We start from the raw sequence: 23,678 nt of genomic DNA on the forward strand, positions 1-23,678 counted from the left end.
GAGACTAAGACTGAGACAAAAAGAGGCAGTCACCTCAGGTCTGTTCTGAGCAAACACTCCGATGAACTGGTTGGGATTGGGCTGGCAGCCTTGGTGCAGAAGGCCTGAACCCAGATGCTCCGCCCGGGCTGTCACCTACGGAAAGAGAAGATCAGACTGATTGGAACAAACCCAAATGAATGTTGCGTAAATCTTCCAAAGGAGACAGAAATTAGTCCAGTTTCATTTCCTCCTGCTTTTAATTTTCTTGGGAAATCCAGAAGTTAGACACATAACCCGTCCACATAATTTAAAAGCAGCAAAGCTGCAGCTGCCAGACGCAGGAACGACTGCCAGCAAAAGAATTGCTCACTGTGTGAATGTGTAAATCAATAAGCTTATAATATTACTGCCCCATCAATTCAGCACGAGTAGATCTGACTGTAGTTACAGTGTATTCCATTGTGTTGCTTCTGGGGCAAATGAGAAATAAAAATAAAAACATAATTCAAAGCAGTAAGTAGGCTTACTTTCATATCTTATAAGAACAGCCAGCACAATGCTTTAGTGCTTCAATCACTCTCTGTTAAAGGATGATATCAGGATACAAAAGCATCATGAAACAGAATCTATAGCTCTTGTATAAATCGTCAGGGAAAGCCAAAGGGTACCAAGCTCCATGAGATCCTTTATGATTTGTGATTTTTTTTTTTTCCATAAGAATTGATTGGTCAGGAGGTAGTTTTGATTTCAAAGTTACCGGTAAGAATTGAACTAAGGGTTCAAGCTGAAATTACCTCGTTAACCCCAAATCCTGCTTCGCAGCGCCGGCCTCTGGCAATAATTTACTGGTAATTATATGAGGTTTATTTTTCACCATTCTTCAACTATAAAACAACCACAATCAAAGGCCATCCGCCCAATTTTAGGTCCATTGTTGGAAAGGTCAACAGTTCCAGTCTCTGGAGAAATACATGTCCTTCGATTATGTAAGAATATGAAGTGCCAACAATTATATTTCTTAAGCTACCGTTGTTGTGAAAGACACCAGTGGAAAAAGGGATTGATGTTGTTGTGCTTTAACAGGAAAAGAAAGTTGCGTAATAGTTTTCGCATTTCAGTCTTGCACCTTATTTTCCACGTTAAATTAACTGCTCATCGGTTCAATTACAGTAGGAGACTCTAAACGGGGTTTTAGACATGTCCAGATTTGTTTGGCTGTTTAGGGAATAACAGTTGAAATAAAGAAAATCTTTCCACCCACCATTTTCTTGTAAAATGACATGATGTCACTGATAAATGTTGAGAGTGGCGTAATACTCATATTGCCTTTCTGTAGATTTCTACATCACTTGTGTGAATAAAGTTTCCATCCATCCAACCACCAGCACTCCAGGGTTTTTCCAAACAGGTCTCCTGTGCTTGTTGGAACCTGAAACTGCTTTGAGGGACGTTGGCTTTTGTCAGCTGTTCCAGGAAGTGAATGACAGATCACTTCTATACATTTCCGGCAAAACAGATTAGACCTCCAAATCTGTATACAAACTGCAGAGCTGATATTGGTCCCACATATCAATAAAGGAACCCTGCAGCTGAAGTTAAACAGCATAATATATTAAGCAAGAGCAAGGCTGTGTAGTTAAAATGTCACATTAAAGCAAAGGCGACAGACTCAGATTTAAATTTTCAAATTTGTCATCAACACTGACTTCGGATCCAGTTTTAAAAAATGAGATCATATTTTTTCACTTTTGGACATCATTTGTTTTATAGTCATATTTGCAGAGTGCAGTTCTTCAGTGGACGTTGTTGATGGTGCCATGGCGTTGTTGCTCGGCAGACTGGGTGCCACAGAGTCAGTATTAACTTACACAGTTACTTGAATGAAAAGTTTGGGCAGTTTAAAGCTCATCACATATATGATGAAAAGCGACAATGAAGTTTGGGAAACGCCTTTTAAAAAAAAAAAATCGTCTTCACAGAAAATGATGTTCGGACAGATTTGAAAAAACAGTATATCTGCAAAAAATATGATCATGTCATAAACAACAGACCTTTGAATGATCACAGCTATAAAAAACAACTCATAGATTCTGTTTTATTACCCTCCTCTGCAGCTAGGAAAACAACGGTTGTTGTTAGGGGGAGAAAAGATGTCCCCCTGAATGGCACTAACCTCTTTGTAGGATATCCATTTGTAAGGCTGGTTGGGGAGCCGCGAGCCTAAGCAAGGTCCATCACCTGTTGAACACACAGGGACACAGAAACTCTGTTAAGCATTTTTCAGTGAGTTAATGCGGTATTAAGCATTATTAAGCACGTTCAAGGTTTTAAATAAGTGGGGGATTCAGACGGCTCAGGGTCAAACCTCACTGACCTGATGACCTTCTTGGTGTAAAAGAAAGGACATCACCATTCTTGGTGTTGAGGCTGAAAATATTATTTTTCCACATTTCTTACGTCAGCAAGATCCTGAACAGTCTCTACTATGTTGGCTAAAACAGTCGAGTCTTATTCAAGCTTTTCTACTTCAGAACCATCGATTAGCAGTTTTATGAGCAACTGTTTGACTCGTGTCGGTGGGAAATCTTATCGGTGTGTCACCGGAGCTCTGTTCTGATAAATATTTCTGCATCGTGACTCAGTCACTCAGCCTTAAACTCTTTAGCCGTGAGCCCTGACACTGTTACCGTTAGCAACGATGGCCATCACCTCGGCAACAGTGAGAACTCATTTTACCTCCAGCAGCACAGCAGGGATATAATTGAAGGTTTCCCAATCAGACCACAGCATTGTCAGACTGTGTGCTATCTCTGTCCGCATGTGGGTAAGACTGTCAACAAGAAAAAAAAAAGTACAGTATCGCTGCGAGTGTGTGTGCGTGTGTGTGTGTGCGTGCGTGTGTCTATCAATCTAAAATGACAAAGAAGTTAGATTAAAGCTACTGAAAGGTGCTGACATATATTTGTGTTTTATTAAACGCATGCTGTGTATATCCTGTCTTACTTGATACTTTCCGCTTTCATAAATTGTACATTTTCAGAACTAAATTGCATCTTGTGCCACAGACATTTCTTTCATAAGCTTCTCTGAAAAGTTGAAACCTGATATTGGGGTTAAATGAATGTCTAATAATGCACAGGGCAGTACAATTTAAGTGCATTTTAATTTGAGTAATTTTGATCAAGATAAAATGGTAAAAATATAATAAATAATATATAATTTTGAACAGTGAGGTGAACCTCCTCATGGACAGTTGGTATTTGATGAGTTTTACATGATTATTTTAATCACAGCTGCTTGTCTTATCATTGACTACTCTTTTCATATTTTTAGAGGTAATTCTTTGTCTGAACAAGATTACATGTAATCTTCATGTTTTTTTGTTTTTTTTTGCTATCTATTGATCTTGGCAAGGAGATGACTGTAAAATAATCTTTCATCTCAGCAGTTACCTTTGATGACACATGAATGAAAGAAACACTGTCCGAGTCTGGTGGAACCGAGGCTGCAGCAACATGAAAAGCCTGCAGGCTCGAGTGGTATGGTATGAGTGTGCAGTTATTTTTCCACCTCTCATCCTACCCACCAGATATATGCAGGCCTCTCTGGAAAACCTCATACATCGTCCGGGCGTCGTCGTGGTAATGAGTCAGCAGTTTGGAGGGGTCACCCATCATAGATCTGCGAGCCCCATCTTCATGCTGACGCAGAGAGAAAGAAAGGAAATCCTTATAAATCATTTTCAAGACATATTCTTTCAATTGTATTTAATTCTTCCCCATCATAAAACAGTGTTGAATAGACACCCACACCCAGAGGACAGCGAGAAGGAAATTGTCTTCCTTGTACTCCAAATGATAATCCATCTTTTTTTTGTCAGCTCACAAATGCCTATAAAAATATCGAAGCAACAGAGCTTGCACGAAGCTTTGTTTTGCTCCCCTGAGGGAACACTGCTGATGCATTCTGGGTGATTAGAGTTCATTCTCATAAAGACGGAGAGCGGTTGAAGCAAATGCTTGTTTGCAAATGAATCATTCAGGTTAAAAAGATTAGGGAACCTGGCATGTTTTCAAACTCACATAACACTCACACCTGTATTCCTGCTTTATTCCTGCACTACTGACACACGCAGGTGACGCGGTGTGTTGGATTCTAGACTCACGACTTCAAACATGTCAGGTTACCAGACATAAAAAGAAAAAAGCCCCGAAGCCACACAAACAAAGGAGTTTGGTGTTGCTCGCATAAGTTGGCAGCCTCACGTGTCACTACGACAGCTGCTGTGGGTACATGTAGAAAAAAAAGGTGGGTGTGGTTTGGTTAGGATGTCGGTTAAGATCAATCAGAGCAGGGTGGAATCAAAGCATGTTTCTTCCACAGAGCAAATTATTATTATTATTATTATTATTAACATGTGAAAATGACAAGTTCAAGAAAAACAAACACACAACAGTCTTGCTCTCAGGGCAAAAGTAGGATGTGTTTAACACAAGTGTGTGTCTTTCATGTGACTTGTGACTATCAATTTCTCCCACACATAGATAAAGTGTGTATGTCTTTGAAGGGTTGTTCATGAATATGTGTGTGAGTGCTTGTGTGTGTGTGTGTGTGTCAAGGTTGTAGGTTTGTTTCATGAAAGGAGTTATGTAATGACCGACGAACAAGGAACCAAACCCCACTTAAAATTACATTTAGTTTCATTTAATCACCTGATAGTTGATTATTTAGAGAACTTCTATGAGAAAACCTTTACTAAACTACATTTCGCTACCTTATCTATGATTGCCGCTCTTCTATGTCTCTTTAGAAAACCATTATAGCTAGACACTGTCACTGTGGGTGTGTGTAGAACAGCAAATAAAATCATGGGCAAATAAAAAAAAAAAAACTAAGAAAAAAAAGCACTCCCTTTCGACTTATGTAGCTTATTGCTGTGAGTACCTGATAACAGCTGAAGGTGGCCCAAATGAGTGCATCATTATTATCGAAACAGATATCGTGTTGATTTTGGTAGTTGGACAGTAACAAAGCACTTTTTGAAAACACTTTTTTGTGTGTGTTATTGTTAGCCTTTGTGAATGCAACCCTAACATTCATACATTTGTACAGTCTTACCGGCACCTCCTCGGACTGGTGCAGCAGGCTGCATGGCGGCTTGATGGGACGGGGTCTGGTGGCCAACCAGTACGCCAGCACGGCGGTCAGAGCGCCGATGCCCACCAGCGTGGAGGTCGGCAGGGAGCGGAAGAACTGTCCGAGCTCGTCCATCTCCGGTATCCTCAGGCCGCTCATCAACTCCTGGGCCTGCATCTTCTCCATCAGGGTGGAACTGAGCTCTGCAGGAAGGAGGACACTCATTCACTTGTGATTTCTAACAAAACCTTTTTAGGTGCGTGTACTTAAGAAGGAAAAGTAATTTCGGGTAGCATGCAAAAATCATTTATAGGCTTTTGTGACATAAAAAAAGGTCAACTTTTAAAATGTATTATTTTACAGTTAACTTATACATGAGCAGGTCCAAAAAACTTTTTTATTTTAGCCACATTAACAAAAACTGTCTTTTTTCTAAAGATTTACTTCCTTAGGAGGAGCTTTAATCAATATCTGGTGGAATAATTGTGACTTTTAATCACAGATTTTATGTACCCTGGCATAATCAATCAATACCAAATCAATACTTTATGAAGCTAATCAGGTGTGCTGGTGGAGGTTTATAATAGTTTTGACACCAGTGCTACTGAACAACAGAAGTCAATTAGGAAACCCCACACGTGCAATCTTCTCACAAGATTTCGGGGCTTTAAAGACCAAAAAAAAGAAGAAGAAGAAAAAAAAAAAAAGAAGAAGAAGAAGAGGGACTGAAACAGAGAAAACCACAGTCTGTTTTACGACAGTGGACTGCAGCCTAGGATAAAATTAACTGTGAGAACGTGATCAACTGTCCACAATCACTCATTACAACAACAACAAAAAAAATTCACTTCCACCTTCAAACTCAAAACCAGAATTTTATTTCAAACGTCCATCTCTTTTTCTTCTTCAATTGTTATGTATTTAACCAGGAATGTCCCAATGAGATACAACATCTTTTCTTTGGGGGCAGTTTGGGTCAAAATAAGAAACATAAAAGCGACGCATTGAACCACAAAATTAGACCAAAACAAAACAGACAAAAAAAAAAAAAAACCTGGATGAAGGGCTAATAGGAAACATGGCAAATAGTGGGGCATGTTAAAATCAACAATATTGAGCTATAAATCTGAGCCAATGTTGGCATAAAAGTCAGAAAACTATTACATAAAATGACTTGTGTTCTACCAGGGGTTTATCCTTGTGTTAAATGCAAGGACATGTTGCCGGTGTGTGAGCTAAGCACATGTTCCTCCATGCAGCATGAATTAACGTATACACCTGATAATTCATTGACTGTGACTGCAAGCAGAAGAAGCAAAATATGTGATTTTTTTTTTTTTTTTTAATTATTTTTCACCTCATATAACGGCCTGGTGACACGTTTGCTTTGGAAACATAATTGATTCAATACAAAGGAGTGCTCGGCCCAGCGGGTGCCTCTCTGATTTCTTGAGTCATTTCATCAAATGTGTTTAAACACAGATGTGCGTGGCGGACAGGTGTTGTTTAAGGACACTGAAAAGCTGCTGTCCAGAAGGTGGTAACGAAGCCTCATTACAGGCTGGCCTAGTTGCAGATACAAACAGTCACCACGCACACACACACACGCGCACACGCACACACACACACACACACACACAAAACTAAACCCTCCTACAAATTTCTCAGCCTATCAGTCTTGCCTGATAACAGTGTTTTAAGACTCCATTTGACCTCAACACTCCTCCACCCAAAATCCAAATGACCTGAAACACACAAATTATGCTTCAAAAAAATGTGAACGAGGGGTCTTCCTCTGCACTCCTCCTCTAACTGAGTAAAAGCATCTCAGAACAGATGATCTGTACTCCAGGACTAAAACACACACTTGCCACACATGTAATGCTAATTAATGTTGAGCTACAGTGTCGCACACACACACACACACACACACACACACATGCACACACTGTAAGATGCATTATTTAGCGGAGGGGGCGGGTGGCTGCAGTGCTGAGTGGAGGGTTTCCTTCCCTCCCCTTGGACATGAGTCAGAGACAGCACCACCTGATCAAACGAATAGCGTAGGGGCACTGCTACAGCTCACAGCCAATCAGAATCACTTCCTGTCTGTGCTCTCGATCTCGCTCTTTTTCCCTCCCACACACATGCACGCACAGCCACAAACAGAAACAGACAGTGAGGCCCATGATTATTAATATCTGAGGCCGTGGGAACACTGACATTCACCTGTTATTTTGAGAAGGACTAGTTTCTTCACTCCGCACGGGGGTGGTGAATCACATGCAATAAAATTAAAGCAGGAAGTCAGATGCACGACTTTCAAAATAAAAAGAAAAAAAGAAAAAGCCTTTAATATTGTTTAAAAAAAATAAATAAATAAACAAATCTTGATACACCTAAATTCTTAATTGTTAAATGAGCCTATTTACTCTACCCACATGAACAGTATGGCCTGGCATGAAAGTATATACAATCTATCAAAGCCTTTTTATGCACTGAATGGGACATACTGGAATCAACCTGTAAAATATCCACGAAACGTTTTGAATGGTAAAATGTAAATTCCCCTTGATTTGCTGAAACCCTAAATTCCCATTAATATGACATGGTTTTAGAGTGATCTATTGTAGCTCTGGTTTTATGATAATTCAAAGACCAATGACCAGTAAACACAGAGACAAACAATGAAAACTTCTTATACTGGAAAAGTAGCACCTAATATCTGTTTAAGACACTTTGACTGTCCATAATTAAAAATTCCTAGAACAAAATAACTCTTTAAGTTTGATATCTTTCAGTAGCACTCAGTAACAAATACATTTTGGTTACTTTATACTTGCCTATCAATGATAGATTGAGACACACGTGTTGAATGATTTATTACAACTGTTTCTCAAAGAAAAATATGCGTTGCTTCCTGCACAGAACTACAACTGCATATCAGTGTACTATCAAGCACGTCATAAATCAGGTTAAAGTTCCGCAAAATGCTTCTTTACATCCTGAAGGACTTAACAGCAACACTGTTAAAAAATACACTTTACCTTCACGGTCGTGAAATTAAAGATCTTTTGACATTCATGAATACCAGCACTCACATACTGTATTATTATATTCCCCAAATGGTCATGTGATCTCAGTTAACTGTAATTTCTACTTAATACAACCACAAAGAACCCATACAGACACCCAAATGGTATCAGCAAACTGCATTATTTACAGTCATTTGCAAAGCAGCAGCACTGACAAATGACTCAATTATCACAATCTGTATTACAGCCAGTCACTGCTTTGAATCAAGTCTATTGCACAATACCTCTTACTACTCTACGGTGGAGTCCCTGACGCGGCTTTCCCAAACACAGCTCGAACTCGAATCCCTGTTTCTATTCAGATAGAAACTATCACCTGTAACTGAAAAACCACAGCATCTCTATGATGTTGACTGAAAACAGTGCTGCACCCTTAAACACCGCAGCACTCCCTGGTTCTCATTATTTTTTTGACTGTATTGATCACATAGTTCCTCTTTTTTTTTTTCCCTTTTGTTTTTAATCTGTGTAGTTCCAGTAATTTTGATGGGGGACCTGAAGAGGCTTCAGTGCTGGGAAACGTTCAAGTCAAAAACATTTTGTTTTCAAAATGTCCCTTTGCGGGATCGACAAAGTCTGTCTGTCTGTCTGTCTGTCTGTCTGTCTGTCTGTCTATCTATCTGTCTATCTATCTATCTATCTATCTATCTATCTATCAATACTAAGTAATATAAACTACTTGATAATATTTTAAAGCCTGTGTCTGGATACTGAAGCAGTTACAGAGCAAAAAGTTACTTTTGTTAAAAATGTGCTCCCCTGCTGAGTCCACAGACTCGCCCACTGTGTACAGCTGGAGTCTGTTAGATTTAATCTCTTTTAAGATATGACAAATCGAAAACATAATCTGACTCAGCTTTAAATGTTTCGGTTGGATGGGTAACTGGCAAATTAACGATGACTTAACAAGTAAGATAATAAAAAAAATTCAAAATACGAAAAGAAAATTGGAAACAGATAAGTAACACCCTAACATTTTTTTTATCCCATTTACAAATTCTATTGCATACAGAGGCTGCGATTATTTTAAAGGAGTAATGTATTATTTGGAGAGATGCACTGTTTTGGGAAAAACCCTTATTCATGTTCTTTCTGAAACCTGAGCGTGTAGATGGACACCACTCAAACCTGTTAGGTTAAAAAAATATACGTACCAACACTTCTATATTTTAACTAATTGACACAGAGTATGTTCTTGATTCAATTCATACGTAAATATTAATGTGAAAATGACAATTTTAAAGTTTAGGGGGTTAGGGGGCTGTGATCATTTCTTGACAAACAGCAGCCACCTGCCCAGTGTGTCAGTGCAGATCCAACTATGGAGGAAATTAGGAACGTAAACAATAAAAACTGTCGTATTAAACATCTGATAAGATTCAACTCCAGCTCTTCATTAATTAACACATATGTTCTTTGTCGGACCGGTTCAAGTAAAAACAAAATACACTTTACCATTTCATGAGGGGTTGTCTGCCAGGTTCTTTCTCAGCTGAGACCTGTAACTTTCAGGGATCTCCACCGGTTGCCCAGCAACTGTTTAGATGTAAGCATGTTTTTCTACCAATTGAGCAAATAAATACATTTACAAAAAAAAAAAAAATCATGCAATATAAGCAAACGTTAACTTCTCCGAGTAAACATATGCTCTTAAAAGAATCACGTTTTTGTGGCGTTCATTTGTCAATTTTTGAAAGCAGAAAATTTGAGCAGTAAAAAGTGAATTGACACTTAACTTTGTCGCCATAACAAAAAAGTCATTCTTTTTTTTTCTTTTGGTTTGAATTGAATACACGATACAATTTGATTCCTGTAGCTGAACACCTGCTCGCCTGCATGGAGTAGGTAATTTTGTCCCATCACATGCTATACTTTCCACATCACGGCGTGTAGCCTTCATACTGTTCCATAATACAGTACAGCTGATGTATTTGAACACTTCTGACAGACAGATCAATGGCGAAGCACCAGCCAGGCGGGCAGCAGCATAACACACACAGACGAGCTCATTTCCATGTCAGCGGTGCGCCTGCACATGTTGTTCTTCTTTTTGACATCTAAATAAAGGTTGAAGTTTTAGGTTTCTCAAGAAGACGACCGCCACATCGCCGTTCCAAATCGCGATGAGTCTTGAGGGGAGTGAGACATGTTTTAAGGGACTGAACACCGCAGATGACATGTTTATTTGCTTGCTTTGTCTATCTGTGGGTCAGCTTGCTCGCTTGATTTTGTAACTCCGAATCTTCGTTATAAATGTTTGCCGCGCGTGTATTTAGATCACAAGTGCGCTGTTTAGATGACCGGCTCAAGAATGTGTCAACTTTGTGTTCAGTGGCTGCAGTGACGACTGATTCCCAGTGGATTAGCTGGTGTTTGAAAGGAGAGGCAGAGGATGTGAAACAGCTCTCGACTGGCTCTAAATATAGACAGACTCCATAACCCACTGACACCGCTGTGCAGAGAGCTGGAATAGAGAGGGAGGAAGAGAGCGGCTGGTTACAAAAGCATCACCGTGCACAAAAACACGCTCAATCTGGAGACACTGAAGAGGAGGAGTAGATGGAACAGGGAACCCTGGAGGCACATATGGTCGTAATGACACCAACAATAACGCAAACTACAATGAAATGTGGATTTGTGGTTTTGTGATGCTATGAGAATTTTTGGTTTTTCATCATTGCACATCATTTCAAGCAATGATTTCATCAAACTGCAAACAGTGTAACAGAATGAACCGATCATGGATTTGATTATCTTTTGAGATTTTGCACGACTGAACAGGCTGGCCAAAAGGGCCGCGGCGCCTTCCCGGACAGTCCTCTGGACTCCGCAGAGGAGGTGGGTGAGAGGAGGATGTTAGCCAAGCTGACATCGATCGTGAACAACACCTCTCACCCGCTCCATGGGACTGTGGGAGCTTTGAGCAGCTCCCTTCGGTGGCAGACTGCTGCACCCTCGGTGCAGGAAAAGAGCGCGACTGCAGGTCGTTTGTCCCGACGGCTGTCAAGACTGTTCAACGCCAGCCTAAAATAATGTAGTGCTGTATGTCATAGCACCTGACACTTTTTTTTCCCATCCCAAGTTGTATTCATACATTTTTTTTTATATATCTAGTTTGTGTGTGTGCGTGTGTGTGTGTGTGTGTGTGTGTGTGTGTGTGTGTGTGTGTGTGTGTGTGTGTGTGTATTTATTCATTGGTCTTACTTTTTCGAAAAAAAATAATTTTTTTTTAATCTATCTTATTTTTATTGTATACGTATTTGTAATTTTTCTTTCTTGTAGTTGTAGAATCACACGCACAAAGCAAGCGCTTTGATTTATTCACAAAAGTATGACTTTAATCTTAAAATGACATTTCATTCTGGAAATATCATTTCAACTGTATTCTTGACATTTCAACTTTATTCCCGATATTTTGACTTTTTTCTCAACATTTTGACTTTTCTCTTGAGAGGAACATTTTTAAATATCGTTCTCCTCTTTTTTCTTTTTCTTTTTTCTTAATGTGGCCTTCATACTCTGTTGAACTGGAAAGACCTGCAGCTGACTGTCTATACAGTTTCGTTAAATTAAAGTTGACACACAAATGTATGTCACCTCTATGAAGCGGCTTGAGAGGATCCCTGTTGATCTATAAATATGCAACATGTAAACGAGGGGTCATCTTAATATAGATTAGATCTCATTGGGTGACAAAACCCACTTTTTCCTGCTCATCTCGACAATACTAGGCTAACTGCTGAGGTTTATGGGCTGAGGTGAGACTACATCTGCATATAACCCATATCTGCAGATCATTTTCGGGCACCCACTTGCAGCACCTGTTTGTCAAGGCCCTGCAGCGTTAAACAAACCAATGAATGCCTGAGTACAGAAATGCTATCACGCCACATCTTCCTGCCCTGAAATAGCCCAACAGCAGCAGGAGGCTCACAGCTAGCCTGATGCCTAATTGGCCTCCAGTAGAGATGCAAACCTCTAACTGCCTGTTCTTATTTCTGGGTCTCTTTGTTCTGCTCTCATCTGTATTTTCATGTTTGCTGTCAATAAAGAACAAGAGAGAGCAGGACATTATTTAATGGACAATCCGTTCCAACACAGACCTCAACACCGACTTCTGATGACTCATTAAAACTTCAGCTGTAAATATTTCAGCTTGAAAAGTGATGTTAGGCCAGGAAACAGAGCAGGTTTAGGAGCTGGGCTGGAGGCAGTAAAGGTCTTGAGAATTCCTCCTGAAGAAGTAGCCCTGAATGACACAATTGGGCTTTGTCCTGTTTTCAGTCCTGTTGAATTATATACCTCTAAATGGAAAATGACATAAAAGAATGAAAAGCCTATCAAAGTCTCCTTCTTCTTTTCTAATTTAGATGACAACTGGTATCCTTTACTCAAGGTGAAATCTTGGTACAAGGTCTCACTGGAGGACGAGGAGGAGGAGGAGGAGCAGATTCAGCCTCAAGGCCACATCTATAATCAAACCCACTGAAACTAGACACACTATGAATGCCTTCAGGTTTTTCTCAGCATCCAGAATGAATTTCTACTCACTCAAAAAGAAATTTCAAAAAAAGATTTTAATACAATTTCTTAAACAAATGGGACAATATCAGATGAGGCTGCATGCTGAAATTTGCATGATTATTTTGCATAAAAGAGGTCATCTCTCCATGACAGCCTAAAGCCCTGTTAGGTGTCCAACTCTTTGTCCCGTAGTAACCTCAGTAACACATCCCAGGGACACCCACACACAAATAGGGTACGTCCACATACAAGTCTCTGAGTCCATCCCTGTCGCTTTGCTCGAAAGATTGTTGCTTCAGCTGGTGTGACAGAAGAACAGCAGGTCAGCAGCGAACCATCAGCATGTGAACTGAAAGACTTTCCTGTTTTATGTGTGAAATAAAGAGCACATCGCGATAGCAAAGTTAAATTCATCATCCCTGTAGCGGAAATTCGGTGGCTTTTGCAGCTCCGGCTTTTAACCAACTGACTTAAGTCTGCAGCTAAATTGCAACCATAAAGTCATAAATATTGACTTTATTGTAGGAGAGGCTGTATTTGAACTAGAACATTCTCTCCACTCTAATTTTTATTGACGTGTCATAGAAACAGCTTAGCTGGCTTTAATTTCCGAACTCAGGTTAAACTTTATGATAACGAGCACCATCTGCTACCGAAGATCTTGATTGTCGTTGAGAATTAAAAAAAAAAAAAAAAAAAAAAGCCTGTAAGTGTAAGTCAAATTTTTCTGTCCAACTGTAAAAACGCAGCTCAACACAATGATCCATTCAGATGATTTGATCCATTGAGATGAACACTGAGAACGTTATAACATTAACTTGTGTCGATGGGCAAAGTTCATGGCTGCATACTTCACTTCAGATTAATTTTATTTAAAAAAAATCTTCTCACTGCTGCATTGACCGCTGAGGTTTTCTCTGAAAAAGTCCGTCACAACTCCTCATTTGACTGGGGGTCTATTTCGTGACGTTGCTTATGGCGTGCTATTTGTTGATAATTTCCTGGGATTTTCTTCAGGCTTTGCCATCAGACCATCTGCCATCTGTCTGTCATGTTTGAAGAAGTAATAGAGACAGAGGATCAGTATCAGCTAACACTGAAATCTAATCTAAAGTGAGATCTGTCACGACAGCGAACTGCCAAATTGATTTGATAACACAGAAGTAATAGTGAGGGGGAATGTGGAGGAATCTTGACAAATGAAAATGCTGTGTCATCGTCAGCGCCTCATTTGGACAGAGAACATTAGCGTACTGGCTGGAGAGCCCGACAGATGTGCACAGTCAAAGCACAGAGTGGATCATATCTATTACAAAACATGTAGTGTACATACTGTGCTTGAACATCTGGATTAAAAAAAATAAACATTTGAACTTTTGGTACGTGCCAGGGCTCCATCTGAAGAGGCATGTAAAATGTAGCACTTGCAATATGGTTCAACGCAAAATAAGTGAAAGGTTTACAGCTGTTAATATCCACCCAAAAGCAAGAATATAATCAAGGTGAATTTAACTTCAGTGCACGAGTTGCAGGATCCTAAAGGCTATCAGATGATTCAAAAGGCTAAATATGCACTTTGATATTCCGGAATGCAAAATTCCCACCAAAGAATTTAATTTAACTGTGAAGAACTGACTTGAAGATGAGTTACTCGGAGCAAAGAAATTCCACAGATGTATTCACCCTCACAAAAAGATAAATATGATGCAGAAACGGCAGCCTTTTTGGCAGAGAATTTGGCGGACTTTATTCATGTTGCATCCCACCCGGTGACTTGACGAAAGCGCCTCTGAGTTGCTTTACCCGAGGACGTGCAAAAGGTTGGAGGAATCATCGGGCAACGACGCTTTATTCAGTCTCTTTTAGTGAGTAAATCTACACTACAAAAACTATTGATTGTCAGCTATGAAACTCTGCACCAATGCTTGTTTAAAGCAACAGCCCGTCATCTTGTCCAATGTTCCCCCTCTCAGGAAGAGTCCACTTAGCGAAGATTTTGCTGCAGCGTGAGCACTTGAAAGCTATGCGGGGATGAGGGCTTGTGAATGGGCCAGCAGGACTTCCTGTGACCTCCGAGGCTTAAAGTGGAAGGAAACGCAACCCGTCGTCCTTAAGTCCCGCCCCATCGGCCCATCGGATGGCCGTCACCAATGATTAGAGTCCAGCGTGGAGAGATTACCGCCTATTAGCACAGAGGCAGATGACCAATAGTAACCTCACTACAGCACTCTATTTAAAGAAATCCTGCTCGGGGTTTCTCTTATTGCTTTAACTCTTTTTTTTTTTCCCCTCTTTTGCAGCTTCAACTTACGTCAGTGCAGCGCATCTTTCTGTTTGCTCTTGCTTGCCTATTTTTGTTTTACCACGCGATGCTTAATCATCCTTGCGTAGCACCGACTCTCTTTCTCTCTCTCTCTCTCTCTCTCTCTCTCTCTCTCTCTCTCTCTCTCTCTCTCTCTCTCTCTCTCTCTCTCGCTCACTCTCTTTTAAGCACTTGCCCTTATCGGTCTCTGCCATTCCTACACTTAGACCAACATCCAGGACTCAAACTACAACCATTTTCCTGTTTCTGTCACGGAGGCATAATCATACAGCAACTGCAACATCCTGTGCAGATGAAACAACCGTTTCCCCTTCTGCACTGAGACGCAGAGCAGCAGGTTAACTGCAGTTATCATTCATAAGATAAAAACAGATGAAGATACAAGGTGCTTAATAAAGCTGTATTAGGGACATACTGAGCAGAATAAACTGCTATAAATAGCATCTACGTGGATACTGTATATATACAATAAGCAACGCAGCAGTGAGGTAAAAGTAAAAGGAGACACACAAAACAAACAAACTAAAATAATGCAAAGCAGGCGACAGATCGAAGGTGTAATTGCATTGAAGAAGGGTTAAATCAGCTGGTCTTTTAAGACAGCGGCACTTACACAGGCGTCGGAGGGAAGCAGGCAGCCGGTGAGGTGAGGTGTGACGTGTGTCTTGTGCAGCTGTGTGTGCGTGTAATGTGGTGTGTGTGTGTGTGTGTGTGTGTGTGTGTGTGTGTGTGTGTGTGTGTGTGTGTGTGTGTGTGTGTGTGTGTGTGTGTGTGTGAGTGGTCTGTCAAGGGGCATCAGGCAGGATATCACATCGCCCCATGCAAACTAGTGATTACCTTCCCACTGCCACCGGCCAGATTAAGCTGAGGCAAGCAAGAGGAGGAAGAAGAAGCAGCGAGATGCGTTTCGGCCTCGTTTGGGCCCGGCTGGCTTCCGTATCACACCACCCTCCGCTCGACAGACGCTGCACTCTCTCACCACACCCACCCAACCCCTTCCTCTTCATCACTCTCTCTCTCTCTCTCTCTCTCTCTCTAAGACATCCTCCCACTACCTAAACATGCAGGCGCTTCTCCTCCTGCACTAAATAAAAATGATACACACACACACACACACACACACACACACACACACACACACACACGCTGACAACAGTGACAGACAATAGGCACACACATGCAAATAAACCTGAACACTGTTGACATTAAATGAGGCTGCACCCAGTCTGATTTGACTATTAAAGTGAGAGGGAAGGTTGGCTTTTAGATGCCAACCTGAGGGGTGAGGACCACCAAAGAGGCCACAACACTATTTGTTCAGGCTCCTTTTTCTACCTCGAAGATGGAAAACTTTTCATCCAAAAAGGTGCGGCTATAAACTCAACTCTGACAGGGACAATGCTGCCCATTGCTCAGAAGACATAAGAGCATGTGAGGCAGGCAGACACGGTTCAGCACTTTAAGGCTGAGCCATTACCCAGCAATAGACAATATGGGGGAATAATGTGCACTGAATGCTGAAACAGCAATGAGCCACTCAGAGGAAAGGCTGCCACGTGGCTCTGAGAGCACCCAAACCGGCTAATATTATTGATTATTATTGACACCGGGACTGAGGCTTTGTAATGTAAGGTGTACATGTGTTACATTTAATGTACCAAAATCCAAATAACAAATCCAAAATCAATTACTGTTCAGGAATTTGTCTGGGTGTGATACATCCAGCTGTATTTGCCTCATTACTGCTAAAACTGAGTGCCAGAGCTCAGAGAGACATTTATTACACAGCAGGAAAGACTTAACCTTCAACATGTATCCCGTCATAAGGTGTAGTCATGCAGTGTGACTTTAATTTGCAGGTCCTCAATTCAACAGTTCCAGCTGCCATCCCTCTAACAGTTACAGTCACGCCAAACTTAGGAGTCATACAGTGACAAATCAGTGTCCCTCTGGTGGGCATCAGATTTGGACATGAGCTACCATGCTTCAATACTAAAACATCACTGGCTGTTTCCTGCCAAAGGGTGGGGTAAAGCCACCACCATCCTTTTAATTAAATATTGAGGGAGGAAAAAGAATAGGTTTACACACCGTGCAGGGCAGATGGTGATTAAAATGAATTATTTATTCCGAGGAGCAGCAGGGTGTTGGGACGTGATGACAGGTGAGGGGTGCATGAATCCTCCCCGAGGGAACCTTTTTTGGCTTCAGTTTTCAACCAACCAGTTCAGCTGGTTTTAAACAAATTTTGCCCCTCAGTTGTGACAGGGTGCGTCGGTCTTTAAATACACGACACAAGCAGCCCTGTAACAGCAGATTTTAATATTAATGCACTAGGCAAAATGCAAGCTGTTACTGGCTGGTCGTCACTTAGCAACCATGGAGGAACAAACTGTTCAGATGTACCTATTCATGGTCAAAATTTAACTAATGATCTAGAGCAGGGATGCATTAAAAACAAAACTGACAGAATATCTAGTTTCTTTCGTTGTAAAAAAAAAACAAAAAACAATAAGCCTCTGCCGCTGTGCCACATAACGCCTCTAATCGTTGACACTACTGTAAAACACAGTTTGAAACGGATTATATCTTTAAATTTAAAAAAAAAAAAAAAAGATCTCATCAGGCGTACTAGAGGTCAACGACCAGTCGTATCTCTGCTCGGTTTCGATGCCCCTTCAAATCGCTGTGCTTAACCAGGGTGGGGGTGGTGGCGTTCAGAGCGCACCGTGCTGTGCTCTCCAGTTTGCCGGTAGGCCGCAGGATTTCAGCACTCTTCACTCCTGGACAGCTCCGTCCAATCAACTGCGGGCTTTTGAAGCGCGTCATCCGTCCTCATCCCTTTCCTCATCCTCCCCTCCCTCCATCCCCGAGGCATGGCGGAGGACATCACAGGCAAAACGCTGACTTTCACAACCGGCTTTCTGCCGAACCGACATGGTTTATTTCGAATAAACATGCAGGAGGTGGATATCTGTGCAGTCTGGTTTATGTACAAGCACACTGTCGGGATAATCAGGGGAGTTCTGGCAGAGAGGCTGCTGGGAGATGCGGGCTAATAGGGTTTTTAAAATGACGTGTGTCCGGTTTCTACGCACAATGTCACACGACCTTAGCAGCTGGCCGGCCTTAAATGCACAGGTTTTTATTTTTATTTTTTTTTATCCCGTTTGTCTCCTCATGACAGCCACCCTTTCTTCAATGGCTGGATTTTCAACGTTTAAACACATATTTCCACCTGACAAATTGATTCAATTATCTGCAGAATGACTGCACGGATGCAGCCGCATTGGCAGCTACAGTCCACATAATCGTACCCCGATTAGAGCTGGTTAAACCTGACTGCATCCCTCCATGTTGCTCCGACGCGTTACGAAGAAGGGAAGCCATGTACTGTGGTGAAAGCTCGGAGATGTTGCACGGAGGCTGAGCTAATAGGCTACACGTGTAGCGAGAGAGAAAAAAAAAATTCAAGATGTCACCGGCGTCGTTACAAAGCCGAAGCGCCGACTGCAGCAACTGATCATCATTAAACAGTCGACGAAGCGGCTTCGGTGAAAAAAAAAAAAAAATAGAAACCCCCACAGCCTTTGAGAAATGAAAAAGCCGGCAGCGAACGAACACGCACACACACAATGCGCCTCGGCATCGTGCGAGAGACAGGTGCATCGGTTTCAGACCCAGCCCAGGTCCACACCAAAAAAAAAAATCATAAAGATGAATGACACACACACACACACAAAACAAAACAAAAAAAAAAACGAAGAGATAATCCAAACTCACCTAATATAATCCAGAGCGACCCAGAGACCAAAACGAATGCGAGCATGTCTTTCTCATTGAGTCAGCTGTCCCGGCGCAGGAGAGGCTCAAAACTGCAGCATCGACTGCAGCAAGTCGCCGACAATCTGGGAGATTAAGGAGGGGAGGGTAGAGGGGGGGGGGGGGGGGGGGCGGCGGCGGCGGCAATATATCTGAGACAGAGCGCGGTGGGGGAGCCGGGCAGGGGACGACGATGTCCAGCAGGTTTCACTGTGAAGATTTGGCCTGGAAAAAAAAAAAAAAAAAGGACTCAGCGGTGTTGACTAAAGAAACAGACCGCCGGGCAGCCTATTGAAGCATCCTTTCGCCAGGGGGATCTTCCACCTTCACCTAGTTGGCTGCTGCGTAATGGCAGACACAACGGCTGAATTTGAGGCGCTTGAATGACGGACGGAGGAACCGATCGACGCCAAGGTTATCGAGGATGCAATGTCTATTTTCGATGTCAATGTATAACCTAAGCGTAATTCTTCTTTTGGCTCTCACATTTTAATGGGAACAAAAATCGTGCAACGCTCTTCATCGTATCTGAAATCCCTGATCTAATTCAGAAATTCTTATTACATTAAACGTGTGCACGTGCAGTTAAACTGCTGTTACTTAAAGCTGATAACGTGTGTATATGAACAGGTTTTTTTTTTTGTTGTTTGTTTTTAAATATTGATTTATTTCAGAGGGATATTTGGAACATCACGCCATCCCTGCAGCTTTGACACGGAGTAACTTTGCATCACGATCACGTGGTACGGTCAGACCCTCCCAATGAACTGAAGTAACCTTGAGAAAGGCCGACAAAGAGACCGACCGTGGCAGTGAGTGACAAGACGGTCAGGTACCCGCAGACAGGACAAGAAATAAGAAATTTGAATGCACGTTAAAATGAGTGAATTGTTATCTGCAGCATCTTCACCTGTGAATGCATCACCGATGACTTTGGTCTTCGCTGGCTGCTCTGACTTATTTGACCTTTTTTTTTTCTGCAAAATGCATTCGATTAACACCGAACTCCTTACAAGTAGCTTCAGAAGTGAATAACATGCTAACTGTCTTATTGTGTTGCCATCACTTGACTGACCTTATTAAATGGGTCACTTGTCGTAAGGACTGTGTAATCCGTCACTTGCAGCAATGCCACCTCCCAGGTCTTCTCTCCCTACCTTGATCCTATTGCAGAGAAAACATTCAAGAGGCAAAGGACAAGTCAGCTTACCGAGACAAACGGTTATGCTGGTCATTCACAGAGGAAGTGGTCGAGCAGATACAGAAGCAGAAGTGAGAATGTCTTGTTTTTCAATCTCATGTAGTTTTTAAGTCTTGATCAAGTTAACTGTCATCTGCCAGCAGGACACAGTGAGAGTGAATGCAGTTCAGGCTGAAATAGATTCGTTTATTTATCTTGAGATGAGATCAAAGTACACGAGAGAAAAAGTAAGGTACAGAAAAAACAAACAAAAGAAACCAGCTAATAAACCTGCTAATAAATACCGTAAAATTACCAAACGTTGTGTATGATATGATATAATATGCTGTTATATTACCACAGATAAGTGAGGTTGTTGTTAATGTTAGGGATGGAAAGGAATGGAAAAAAAAGAAGAGAATAACTTTACACCTTCTTTCACAGGATGGTCAGAATCTGAGAGTTTCTTATGTTTCAAGTCTTGATATGTTATTTCTATCCCTGAAACATGGTTTATTGTCCACACAACAGTACACAACAAGATTAAGACTCTGCTAACAACCACAGAGAGGTTGTATTTACGCACAGTGGTGATTTGAGCACTTTCTAAAGCATGCTGTCAGGCTCAAAACGACAATTCTTACACGCTGTTTCTAACAGTACAGTTGAAGCTGACTCTTGAAGCTTTATGGGTGCTTGAAGAGAAAGCCCTACGAAAGTACAGTATCTGTGCAGTAAAGCAAAGAGATTAAGATAAAAAAAAATTTAAAAAAAACATGATGTTGCATGACTGTAAAGGGAATGAAAATGTATAGATTTTACTTTCATTGGTTAGAAAAACAAAATACACCTGTCTGTCCCCTGTAGTTTCTTTATCAATGTTTTACAGACATTTTATTTTTTAACAGCAGTGAATATGTAATCCTCCATGACAAGCACGGTGTTACATTGACCCAGTGACCCTTTCTCAGGAGAGTCAACACATTTTACTGCTGTCCTTTTAACCCTTGTGTTGTCCTTGGGTCAAAATGACCCGCAGCTGTGTTCAACCAAGTTCTATTTTATTTTCATATTTTTTGGGGATCATTGGTGACAAGGAGGCTGTGAGGGTTTCTTTAAAGAATGATGACCAATGATCCCCAAAAATATAGAAATATAGAAATAAAATAGAACTTGGTTGAACACGGCTGCGGGTCATTTTGACCCAAGGACAACACGAGGGTTAAGCATTTACCATATTTTAGAGAATAAACATGATGCCTTCTAATGCAAAAATCAATTGGAATCTAATCTAAACTAATGCACTGAGATGGTGTGAAATTTTTCACAACAGTTTATTGGAAAGGGTTATTCAGGGTTAATATGATTAAGGTAGGTAGGTAGGTAGGTATTTACTTTATTAATCCCCGAGGGGAAATTTTTTCGCTACAGCAGCATACAGAAGCAATAAGATAATAATAGAAATAATAGAATAAAATAAAATAATAGAATAGAATAATAGAAAAGCAATAAAATAGCAGTAAATAGCAGTAAAAAATATAAAATGCACAGTATATACAGTACATTGTATATCTATATATATTATATACAAACAAACCAAGAAACACAGTCAACATGAATTAAATGTTAAATGTCAAGTATGCGGATGTATTTTATTACCGAGAGTCACAGCACGATGGGACAAAGGCTGCAGGTGAAGGGAGTTGTAAAATAATATACAGTGAAGGACGGATGAAAGAATGACAGATGTTGGAGCTGGGAGTACTTTTGATCGCCTCCTCACATACTCAGGCCACATTTGAACCTTTAGCTCCCACATCCCGGCTCCAGTCTGCATATTTCACTCGGTTCCGTTTGGTGTCATTCAGTCATAAAACCACCTGCCGATAGCACACTTTTCCAAATCTGCAACGAAAGGAACAACATTTTATCGATCTGTGTACCCGTATGTGGATGAATGGCAATAATAATAAATATGAACAAGTAAAGTGCATGAAATTAAAGCAAGACACGTCAAAAAAAAATGTTAAAAGCTAAAATAACTTATTTCCATCAGGGTAATTAAGTGCATCTCATAGTTTAGCGCCAGAACTAACAAGTATTTTCATTATTGATTAATCTGTTTATTATTTTTGATGTTCACTGTCTATTAATTGTCAGAATACAGTCAAAACCCTGGAGAAAGTTAAGTTTTTGCCTTTTGTTGCTTGAAAAATGACTGAAACATTATAGAAAACAATCAACAGTCACTCTTATTGACCTTGTCTCCATTGCTTTTGATCGTACACAGCAGCTCAGATGTCACACATAAAGATGCTGGTCAAATTTATTGATCTAAGGGTCTTGAGGTCAAAGCAAATTTAAAGATGTTATATTGCAGAGTTTCCCAAACCAACACACAAACCCCATTTCTGCCACAAGACAGGACGAAATACAAAACACCAACAGTATCTTTCCAACGGCAAATATTTTCTTCACCTCACCTGAGGCGCAAACATTGAATGACCGCTGACTAAATATTGCCCAGTCACTGCACAAATATGATCGATACTAACCCTTAGGCCAGCTGATATGATGGAGTGTGTGAGTCATCCCCTTGTGCAGCTCTGAACAATTGCAAAGACACCACTAAATAGCAACCACCTCCTACTCCTGAGGCCCCACCTCCCAGAAATATGGTACAATCAGATTAATAAACAGATCCCCATTCGTTTTCTGTCGATTGACTAACTGCTCAATTGAGTGATTTGTTCAACTCTGAATCCCATGATCACACTCAGCCTTTGTTGATTGAATGAAAAACCAAGAAGGTAAAATTGTCACAGACACTCTTATATCAATCATCAGAAACCTTTTATTGATATTTGAATTTTCTGCAAGCGGGGAGCCTGCATTTGTTTCTTAAAACACATCTCTTTTTTGTTCTTGATATTTCATCTGAATGCACTTTTGAAGCTTTGAATTTAGACAATTTAATATCCCCTGACATGTGGCGCTATTAAGTAGATTTACTTAAATATCGTATTTAAGTGTTATTTTCATTATTTCAAAATGGAGTTTTTTTTCTCCATTTTATTCTTTTATAGTTATACTACAATGTGGGATTCCTAAGTAAACTATCTGTTTTCATCACAACTTATTTTTTGCTAATGGTTACTCTAATCGATCAGAAACTTCCGCTCAGCTGTAAATTCTCAGACAAAAGTAATCTGCCTTTGATAGACTGTTCCTGTATTATAGCTTACTAATAATTCACTGTTTGGCCTATGGGGGGAGATAAACTCTGCACGCTCTTATGTCAAACACTGAACCAGCAAGCCGGTTGAGTTGAAACCTCAGGAAACAGTATTGTGTGTGATTGGCCTGAGAGCCAAAGTCTTGTTAATTCACAGTCTAAATGTTTACTCACGTCTGTTAATTTTAAGCACATGTTGTAGAACTTGCTCCTTTCTTTAACTCCCTTTCAACTCACCTTCTCTCCTCTTATTTCCTCAAGTGCAAACAAATCATCCCCTCTTGTATTTTCTCCTTTTCTATTTGCCATCCAGGTTCACAATGTAACTGTTTTTTTTTTTTGTTGTTGTTTTTTTTGGGAGGCGGGAGGGACGTCAAAGAA

At 40.7% G+C, this 23,678-nt stretch overlaps 1 protein-coding gene and 1 long non-coding RNA gene across 2 annotated transcripts in view; one reads left to right on the forward strand and one right to left on the reverse strand.

The window, feature by feature from the left end:
• Positions 1-19,060, reverse strand: part of acsl6 (acyl-CoA synthetase long chain family member 6) — a 33,980-nt gene extending 14,920 nt beyond the window's left edge. Inside the window, exons 1-5 of the mRNA XM_069145971.1 lie at positions 18,844-19,060; positions 5,101-5,321; positions 3,569-3,683; positions 2,156-2,220; positions 34-135 (exon numbers count right to left, since the gene is read on the reverse strand). Of these exons, the coding sequence (XP_069002072.1) occupies positions 34-135; positions 2,156-2,220; positions 3,569-3,683; positions 5,101-5,321; positions 18,844-18,889 (549 nt within the window). The 5' untranslated portion in view covers positions 18,890-19,060. The remainder of the gene's footprint in view (positions 1-33; positions 136-2,155; positions 2,221-3,568; positions 3,684-5,100; positions 5,322-18,843) is intronic.
• Positions 19,030-22,311, forward strand: LOC138196173 (uncharacterized). Its single transcript, XR_011178113.1, has 2 exons — positions 19,030-19,296; positions 19,557-22,311. It is a non-coding gene; the product is annotated as an uncharacterized lncRNA (long non-coding RNA).
• Positions 22,312-23,678: the final 1,367 nt, after the last annotated feature.

Source organism: Embiotoca jacksoni, unplaced genomic scaffold (genome assembly GCF_022577435.1).
Source record: "Embiotoca jacksoni isolate LCO1_2020_lvr unplaced genomic scaffold, fEmbJac1.0.p SCAF_13, whole genome shotgun sequence".
NCBI lineage: Eukaryota > Metazoa > Chordata > Actinopteri > Embiotocidae > Embiotoca > Embiotoca jacksoni.